We start from the raw sequence: 10,355 nt of genomic DNA, 5'->3' as shown, positions 1-10,355 counted from the left end.
TACATTTGAAAACGTGGCATAAATATAAATAAGTTATAACATATAAAAAGCTAAATAATTCGTTTATAAATAAGTAGACCAACAATATCAGGAATTCGAAATTAATGTCGTCGACACAAGTGTCGTTCTGTCTTCAAGTGGATTCACGAATTTGAACCAATCCATATCGACAATCGGTGGATCTGTCTCCTTCCTGACCTGAACTGGGAAAAGCGCTCCTCGTAGTTCCAACCGTAAAGTTGCACTGTCTGCCCTCCCACCTCTCATTGGTAGCGTTTTTTCTTGGCTGCACTACCGCGGACCGCCCACTAGTGCAACGTGCAACACTAGTGGGCGATAGTGCAGCCAAGAAAAAACGCTATAGGTTAGCATGTCTAATCTTGTAGAGGCACAATTTTATTGAAGCTATCTTTAAAATGAAGACCTCACGCACCAAGAAAGCTCGAAAAACTCTTGGATTTTATGTAAACAATTACAAGTTTCGTCAACCATTTCAAATCCTCATTGACGGCACATTTGCATTTGCGGCATTACAGGTTAGTTATACATCTTTTTATTATTATCTTTCTGTTTGTTATCAATTTTCACAACGTTCAGTTTACCTTATCCATCATATTTGTACCTTATTACTTTGCAGAACAAATTCAACATACAGGAACAACTTGCAAAGTACTTCCAATCCGAGATAAAGCTGCTGACAACGGCGTGCATCATCTCGGAAACCGAGAAACTTGGTGTATTCTCTTCAACAGTTAACGGCGCCACGCAAATAGTGAAGCAGTACGCTGTACACAGATGTGGACATGAGAGGAAACCAATAAGCGGCTCAAAATGTTTACAATCTATGATAGGGAAAGACAATGGTGCAAGGTACATTATCTATATGCATTAAGACGGTACATATACCCAAGAGAGTAAGATCAATTTTTCAATTTTTATGTTATATTGTTTAAATCTTGGGCCAGTATTCATAGTCAGATCTTATATACAAGATCTGACTATGAATATCGACCTTGGATATTTCCATATTCCCTAAAAATATAAAATTCAAATCTGTCGATGAAATGACAAAACAATAAATAATCGTTTTTGTGAACTAAATGCACGTGGATCTTTCATGTTCGTTTACCGTAACCAATGTGCAGACAACAGTTATTTGTGTGCTCTCGAGTTTTTGTGTTGAAACATCTAGGTTTAGAAAACTGTCCTTAGAAGGTTTAATGTGTGTTCAAAATCCAGTAATAAAGAAATAAGAGTTTTCTTCTATTGTATATCAAGTGTGTAAACCAAACTGTTTATTTTGGAATAAGAGTAAAATATTTTTTATTCTTATTCCGATGGTTTGTCACATTTTTCAAGAGAATCTCATTCAGCTGATATATACAAAAGATCATCTCTTATTTTCGTCATTTTAAGTTTATATACCGTTTGAAACATATAATGCTAATAAACAAATGATTTAACATATAAGCATCAAGAATAATATCCATTATATAATAAAAAAAGCAATGTCTTTTGTTTTTTTATAAAACTGTGCTTGTTACAGATATATCGTTGCAACGCAAGATCGTGAGCTTCAGGATAAGTTGAGGATAATTCCAGGAGTTCCTGTAATTTATTTGCATGGAAAAGCACCCACTCTAGACTCTCCTTCAGAGGCAAGTCGCAAACACGCTGAAGCTACGCAGAAAGGTTTAGGAATGACTACATGGGAGAAAGAAAATGTAAAGGTATTGCGAAAGCAAGCAGGATTAGAAGAGAAGGAGAGTAAAATGAAGAAGAAGAGGAAAAAGGGAGGACCAAATCCACTTAGCTGTTTGAAGAAAAAGAAAAAACCGGAAACAATAATATTGAACAAAAGTGGTACGAAGTCTGGTAAAGTCAGAAAAAGAAAAATTAAAATAGCGTCACACGTCAAAGAGGCTTTACTAACAGAACTGAAGAGTGAATGTAGGACATAGAATTGTATGTATGTAAAATTTGAATGTGCAAATTGTAAACATGTATTCTGTGAATATAATATAAAAGTAAAATCGTTAAAAATCGGGATTTGAGAGAACAAAGTACTTTTTTGCACATTGGATTAATATTTTTTGTTGAGAAATAAAAAAAATAAAGTACTTAAAATACTTTAATATATGTATATAAATAAATATATATATATATATATATGTATATAAAGTTTTAATAAGCTTTAAGAATATAGATATATCATAGTTCTTATGGTCATGTTAAACATGAAATGTTTAGTATTTCTATAAAAAAATCTCATAATTCTATAGCTATAGTATTAATAAAAACTTTAGTTTTAAATGACTGAAATGTTTCTTATTTAATAAAAATAATTTACAATGTTTGATTTTATTAACGAAAAAATAATGAGGTGCGCTGTTTTAAATTAAGATTGATATCATTTAAATATGAAAATATAGTGACTAAGAAAAATAAGTAACAAAAAGCTCTCACTTCAGAAAAAAGTGTATATTACATCCTTCAGTACGATATTAAATAACGTTGTATAATGTTATTTTCCTAGAATATCTTAACATACATTTGAACACATGAATCTGGAATTAGGAACTTCTATATATCAAAAGTATAAAAATGTTGGAAAATAAACTTTTTGCTGTAGGTGGCACAGTATTATTTACAGCCTTTGTTTAAGAACTTTCAGACAATGTGTAAAACACTATATTATCATAAGTATAATTTATAAGATAATCAGAGTTGAATAGTGGCAGATCTATATTCTCGGAGGATAATATTTCTAGTTCTTAAGAAAAATTTAACTTATATAAATATAACGAATATTTATATATTTTAATAAAGTTCATATAAAAGTTAGAACTCTTAAAAATGTATATGTATATATATAAATTTATTACACACATATGTATATATATATAATATATATATTATATATATTTATAAATATATTATATGTTTTTTATATGTGTATGTATGCATATATAAAATTAAGCGTGAATGGCATTTAAAAAACTAATTGTTGCAATGAAAAAAACGAGAAATTTAACATAGAAAATTTGAAGTTAAAAAGCTGAAGATATTCTAATTTATTCAAGACACGACCTTGACGTATGAGGGCTCTTTGGCATATCAAGGTCCTATAATTTTCAAGCTTATAAGTAGATCTACCACTACATATAGTTAAACAACATAATCTTTCTATTAGGTACAAATATTTGAACTCGATCATAGAAGTAAAACAATTCCAACTTTACCTCATTCAGTTGAATATTACAATTATCATGTAGCGTATTGTTATTTATTTTCCGATATACTTTTCCTAGTTCACAAATCGCTAGTCACAAAAATAGAATCTTTCTCTGTCAAAAAATTATGTTTCTAAACAATTATTAAGCCAAAAGCTTTCAAAGTTAGATGTTTTAATAAAAATCTTTACAGACGCATCTTTCATACAAGTATGATTAAATGTAATGTCATGAAATACATGCACTATGTTTAGGTTATAAAATTTGAAGAAATATTGTAATTTTTATTATTAACTTACAAGTGAAAATTTATTTTTAGTCGTCACACATGTAGGATGTAACACTGTTCATGCAAAACTTAAACAGTATGGAACGGAAAAAATAATTTTCTTCAGCATTAGCACTGAACATTTTCTAGTACTAATCTATCGTCAAATCAATATTACGCTCAACTTAAAACGTTTTTTTTTTCACTTTAGAATTAAATCAGATATAGCTTATGTAAAAATTACATAAATTTAAAAAATTTCAACAAAACGTTTAAGCATGTAAAAAAAGATCTATCTCTTAAATAAAATTAAATTGAATCTGAATGTTTGTTAAAGTAGTGTGAGTGCTAATGGTTTCACACATATCTATATCTGTTTTATATTCTATATGAAAATTACTGCGTCTTAAACACGACTTCTGTTAATATTGCTTTTAGACAAAAGTAGTCTTTAAACAGAACATAAAAAATCTTATATATCATATATTTGAATAATCTCACAAACGTGATGGTCAAGGATGTTGATTTAATAGTGCACGTGTAGCCATAGCGAGCATTTTCATGCGGCGCGTCGATCGATGATTCGGATTACTTGCTACAAACGTAGCTATTTGATTTTGTAGAGTCATTAGCACCGTGCCCATATGTTCTCGTGTTACTGGATCACTTGGATCCAAATTCAATATTGCTTCCTCGAGCCATCTAAAAAGAAGGTAATTTTTATTTAAAATATCTTGTAATATCTGCAAATGGTACAAATGTCTATTTTTATATTATACAACCTAAACATAAATTTAAAAAATAGTTAATAATAAATTAAAAAATGGTTAATAAATACCTGTGTTTTAATTCTGTACGGTGTCCTAAATCAGCAGATAATTGCTGTACGAGAGAAAGAATGACAGGTTGCTGCAAAATGCATCTTGAGGCTTGTCCTGGGGCTCCATTACACGAAAATACTCTCGAAGGTTCTGTTTTCTCACACACTAGTACTACCAATCCTAAATCACTTGCACTCAGAGCTTGTTGAAAAGCTGCGTTTAGTTGACCTCTTTGAAGGAGGGACATGACACGCGCTTGAGCATCAGCTACAGCGGTTACAGGTATAGCGGGTGTTGTAGCTCTTGACCTATAGGTTTCGAGAAAAAGGGTATTTTAATGAAATCTATCAGCATGATAGTATCTATGATGGTATTAAATTTAAAATTTACAATAAGTTCCTTACCGCGCACTAGAAATTTCTGTAAGTTGCTGATTCAGATTCTCTCGTATGGAATCACGAATTGTTCGAATAGTACCATCTTGTATCGTCGTCAAAACTCTATTCAATTCAGCCTGCATTTCTTCGCGTACCAATGTTGATAACATTTCGCTTAGCTGCTCATTATGACGTTGATACTGTTTATCGATGATTGTATCGATATGTTGTAGATCTATAAAAGAAAATGTTATGTAAGTACGTTATATATACAGAAATATTTAATTGTGTCTTGATGATGTTGACAGAATAAATTACTTACATTCGCGAGTACCTTTAATAAAAGCTTCTTGGATTTGCTTAAACATAATTTGGCAAACTTTTTCCATGTTAGGTAAAAGGACAGTTGTGAATGCTTCTTTAAAAGCAGCATCCAGAGCTGGTTTAGCTGCATTTGCAGCTGTCAAAGATAAGGTATCTTTTACATGAGAACTGCTTATCAATTCAGATATATTCTTCTGAAAAAGTTCGTCCATTTGATTTGCGTCTAATCTCATTTGATGCTTCAAAGGCTTTACCGTATCTTCGACTGTACGCGGCAAGGTACTTTCAATCTTGTCTTTCATCGTTGTCTCAAATGTGTTTAGAAATTCATGTTGACGAGTCATTTGATCATATAGAGTTTGTTCCAAGCTTGCATTTTGCTGTTGAGACATTCTCGTCAATGCGGATTCTATTTGCGTGGTTACTGGCGATTCTTGTTGCAATCTAGTAACTTCTGCGCGTAATTCTTTTAACTCTTGACACTGATCCTGAACTATCTCTAAAATAGATTTCAATTTGTTGTTCATTTCGAGATTATTGATTTCGTTGTTTGTTCGCCATGATGTTCCAGGATCATCGGTAGGAAGAGACGTCTTCGGTTCATCTTTCGTCTTCTGCCTTTGAACATTATTCTCATCATCTTCGGGAAATTCTTCCGACTCTTGCATCGCATGCACACTAACGTCCTTAAGCAAGACCATTGGGATATTAGACCAATCCTCATCAGCGTTCGTTTTCGTTTCCGGCTTGCCATCGATATCAGTTTCTTCATCTGGTTTAGAAAGAGACAAAATTTCTCTTACTTCTCTAGATGGACTGCTACCGCAACTGGCGGGAGCTTGCTCTTCTATCTCGTTTTTCACGAGTGGCGGGTCAGATGCGTTCAAAGCTTGTACCGCTTGTGCAATAGGACTACTAGACAAGACTTTCCTCAAATCTGGACTTTCGGGATCAGACTCCAATTCGTTGTTCTCTTTTTTTGCAGGTGAACTGAATGCATCAGGCGTCATTAAGTTTAAGCCACCACCACTATGATTAATTATCGTTTCGGTTGTGGTAGATAAAGACCGTTCTCCCTCACAATTCTCTTCGGACATGCCATTGTGAGCAGCGGTTCCCATATCTGGCATATCTTCAGAATAAACCAGCGAATCGTGAGTACGTGTACCTATAAGATAGTTGCCACTTCCTTGTGAGGCAGGTTTAAAGGCAATGTGACACTCTTGTAACGACTTTGGTTGGACTAGATACATATAAATGACAAGTTGTTCATCGTTCTCTTCGATCTCTTCACATAGATCTTCCAGTGATTCGCCGGTCGACCGTATTTTACGTTGATCGGCCTCGACAATTCCGAAACTTAGAATTGGATATGGCAGGAGAAACTCTGATACCGTGCTTATGCATGCTAGCGCCTCGCCTTTGTCTTTTGAAAGACTTAGTACATATAAAATTTTATTATATATGTCTGATAGAAATAGATATCCAGCACTAAGATCTAAGCCCGCTTTTAGTACCGGCACTTTGCCCGTAGAAGGATTTGGAGCAAATTGGATTGTTTGTAAACAAGTCCACAATTCGCATGACCATACTTTTAGTTCTGAATTATTGTCACACCCTGTCACAGCAAATCTCCAAAATTGAACACTGAAAAATAGATATTTCCCTTAATTATGTTGAGTTTACTCAATGGATATATATATATATATATGTCGAATTGATATTTCCAAAATACTCACTCAGGCTGATAATTTTTATGATCATCAAGGAAAAATAGGCAAGAAATGGGTCGTCCTCCATGAGGCCTCCATTGATGTAAACAACGTGGTTGCGGTTGGCCGTTGTGAGAATTATTATGAAGGAAGACTTGGAAGAATTTCACTTCTCCATCTGTACTAGCAGTTGCTAATGCGGTGCCATCTGGACTAAGTGTGGCTTCAACAATAGTTCCTGAGTGTTGATCAATTTCCATCATGCCACCAGTTTCTTTAATACTTGGATCTGTTGCCTGATTTAACAAAAAAATTGAGAATTATTCATTGCCTATGCTTCGTATGTAATAAAAATTATGAAAGTATATGTTCATATACCTCTACTGATCTAAATCTTGACGCTATCGTCGCAACCGACCACAATTCAACCTTGGAACCACGAGTTAGGACTAATAATTTTGATACTTCGTCTCCGTCAGAGGCATCATCCTCTGGGATGTACGGACACCAGATCACTCGGTGACTAGTTGGAGAAACGTCTTCCGCGTCTACTTGTAATACTAAACTACATAATAATTCAGACGGCGTAGGTTCAATTGTGTGTATAAAAAGTGATCCTGTATAATCGATACACGCAAGAATTGCATTTGAAACATGGGCGAACGCAAGATCTTGAATAGCACCACGCATTCCTCGTAGCAGAGCTCTATGTTCTAATTCCTTGTATACAACACGAACTACCCCACCACCGGCACCAACTAGAAGATAGAAAATTTATCTGAATAGAAGTATGACTTGAATCGCTTATATATATATTATAAATTAATTAAAAAACTTTATTAAAACATATATATATATATATATATATAAAGCAATTTCAAAAAATTTGCAAAAAACAATAGACATTGCAAACAACAAATCTCAATTTTATCAAATATTACCTTTTAAACCATAGGCTAAATATTTTCCAGATACATGAACGGCCAACAACTGGCCGGTATAAAGATGATGATCCCATGTGAAATCAACAATGTTCTTCAACTTTACTTTAGAACTACCATGATCGTGATCGCCAGGAGAAGGGATAATGGTCACATTTGTGCTACACAATTCAACTGAATGTTGATCCTCCCGTCCAGTAAACTCCCTGTAGAAATGGAACGCTACATATAAGGATTTTTATACAAATTGAAACCTACATGTCATATTTATTTATATCTTTCTTCCAATATAAAGAAAAAGGAAATCAAACGGGTAATGCAAGAAAAATATTGATAAAGAAATGCTAAGCATGTTTATGTGGAAAATTATTTTAGAGAAAGCTGAAATTTATTTATAGAAACATGAAACTATAATATTTGATTAAAATATAATTAATCATGTATCTGAATCTCTCATATAGAGTTCCAAAGATAGTTCAAAAATTTAAAAGCACTTACTACTCAAGTAAAGCACTTACTACTTAACTTAAGTAAAATAATGCTTATTCAATATAGATTAAAATAAACTTTTTAGGATTAAACAAGTAATTTGTTTCAATCAAGCTATTCATCTCCTAGTTTTACACAAGCAGACACAAGGATAAAAGGATAGATCATTTATATTATCTGATCCATATATTGATCATATTTTTTGTGATTTAACAAATATTAAGAACTTTTGAATTTTTAAATCGCTCTTTTTTTAACATCTCGCTTATTGTTAGCCTTTTGAGAGTTTGATGGAAAGTGGCTATTACAATATTTTCATTTTTGTCACTCATCTTTTTCTAATTCTTATGTCCATTTCTATCAATGCAGGTTAACTTTATAATCTTGGTTTAACTTACTTTTTATCTCGTTCTAATTCTTAGAACTAAAAAAAAGATAAAAAATAAGTTAAACTAACATTGAAGTTAATCCACATTAGTAGAAATGAACGTAAGAATTAAAAAGAGATGAAAGGCAAGTTAAACCGAGATTAAAGTTAATCTACATGGTTGAAATAGACATAAAAATTAGAAAGAGATAAAAAGCAAGTTAAACGAGATTAAAATTAATCTACATGGTAGAAATGGACATAAGAATTAGAAAGAGATAAAAAGTTAGTTAAACCGAGATTAAAGTTAATCTCCATGGTAGAAATGGACATAGGAATTAGAAAGAGATAAAAAGTAAGTAGAGATTAAAGTTAATCTACATAGTAGAGATGGACATAAGAATTTTAAATCGAGATTAAAGTTAATCTACATTGGCAGAAGTTTTTAGGGGTGCGACATGACTCTATACCTGTATGGCTCTAAAAGCTCTAAAGCTCTCTCGGAGAACTTACACTGTCTGCTGAAAGTGGAGATGCCTCAGATTGCCTTCCCCGGTCTTGCTCATGTCGCCAGCCGTGTCCCTGCAAAACAACGAATTTACAGGATCTGCACGGCCCCCGGGTCGACCGCGGACGGCGCGGACGATTCCTAACCCCAGCCGGCGGTGCCGCTTGCCTGCACGATATCGGCATTACGGGAATCGCTCTATCTTTCTCGCTCCCTCTCACCTTTCGGGCATAAATGCTGTCGTTCCTCGGCGTGCCGCTCGTTCGGGATCGAATGGATCTAGTCGAGCAGCCGCGCGCTCATCACCGGCCCCGTAACAATCTCGAGGCACGTACACGCGAGACCAATTCGGTAAATTCCAACGAAAGTGAAACGTCAGGCAGCCATCACCCACTTGTCAGTACGTATTGTACATACGTGCGAAGTGGTGCGAACTTGCTTGCGAAGTGGACGTCAGTGCGGGCAATCCCGGCAATCCCCGTCGAGACACTCGAGAGCTCGAGAGCTCGAGACTCGAGACTCTCGACTCTCGAGAATCGAGACTCGAAATATCTACCGCTGGTATTCAGTTTTATTCGCGCGCGTCCGGTTGGCCAGCGCCGGATTGGCCAATTCAACGGTACCGATTGGTCGATCCAGTGGAAGAATTAACACCGACGCCAGTCGCAGTCGCCGCAACCACAGATGATATAACGCGACGCCGCGAGTCGATTTGCTATCATCAGTATCATCAATCGCAACGTAAGTCAAATGAGACGTGCACGGGGATTCTCTAATTTCTTAACGACAGTTTCGGTATCGTTGCGCAGCTTTTTTACCATATATAATACCTGCGAGAATCCCCGTGCAGATGCGATGATGCGAACCTGTTGATGATCGATTATGTGGTTTACTATACATTCCAGTTGGTGCCAATAAAAAAACTTTAAAGAAGACGAAGAAGAAGACGAGACGTGATTTTGGGGACGCAAGCAGTTGCCCCGTCGACAAAGCCCGCGCGTTCAATATTTGAAATGTCGAATCGTCAGCGCCATGTAATGGCGGTCGTGTGTGGGTATCGCGCGTGTGAGCGCACGAGCAACGTCGTCGTCGAACATGATTTCCGTCGCGAGGAAAGGTATTTCCATCCGATCGAAATGACGATTGAGGCATTTTGTAAGCTCGATCTTCTTCTCCGCGACTTATAAAGAGTGTCTGCTGTTTTTGTTTCAGGTGGTTTTGGCGAAACGGCGAGAGACACGTCCTCGCGCCGCTCGCGCGGCACATGAAACCGACCGATCGTGAGTATAATTTTGAATGTATAAAGATTATGGAG

The 10,355-nt window shown here is 35.1% G+C and overlaps 2 protein-coding genes across 2 annotated transcripts; one reads left to right on the top strand and one right to left on the bottom strand.

The window, feature by feature from the left end:
* The first annotated feature begins 267 nt into the window (after positions 1 to 267).
* On the top strand, positions 268 to 2,631 carry LOC139770727 (rRNA-processing protein UTP23 homolog). The gene is made up of 3 exons (XM_071702858.1): positions 268 to 536; positions 638 to 870; positions 1,547 to 2,631. Exons 1-3 carry the CDS (start codon positions 417 to 419, stop codon positions 1,959 to 1,961), a joined length of 768 nt encoding a protein of 255 aa, XP_071558959.1. The 5' UTR covers positions 268 to 416; the 3' UTR covers positions 1,962 to 2,631.
* Positions 2,632 to 3,496: 865 nt separating this feature from the next.
* LOC139770726 (enhancer of mRNA-decapping protein 4-like) lies at positions 3,497 to 9,500 on the bottom strand. The gene is made up of 9 exons (XM_071702857.1): positions 9,262 to 9,500; positions 9,046 to 9,114; positions 7,677 to 7,882; positions 7,114 to 7,493; positions 6,763 to 7,031; positions 5,022 to 6,670; positions 4,727 to 4,934; positions 4,340 to 4,630; positions 3,497 to 4,203 (listed from the first exon to the last, which is right to left on the bottom strand). The coding sequence occupies exons 1-9, from the start codon at positions 9,270 to 9,272 to the stop codon at positions 4,014 to 4,016; spliced, it is 3,273 nt and encodes a 1,090-aa protein (XP_071558958.1). The 5' UTR covers positions 9,273 to 9,500; the 3' UTR covers positions 3,497 to 4,013.
* Between the last annotated feature and the right edge of the window lie 855 nt (positions 9,501 to 10,355).

Source organism: Temnothorax nylanderi, unplaced genomic scaffold, assembly GCF_030848795.1.
Source record: "Temnothorax nylanderi isolate EJ_2023f unplaced genomic scaffold, tnyl_v1.0 TNYL_tig0032_pilon, whole genome shotgun sequence".
Taxonomy (NCBI): Eukaryota; Metazoa; Arthropoda; class Insecta; order Hymenoptera; family Formicidae; genus Temnothorax; species Temnothorax nylanderi.
The sequence above is the reverse complement of the archived record's forward strand: the minus strand, read 5'-3'. Positions and strand labels throughout refer to the sequence as shown.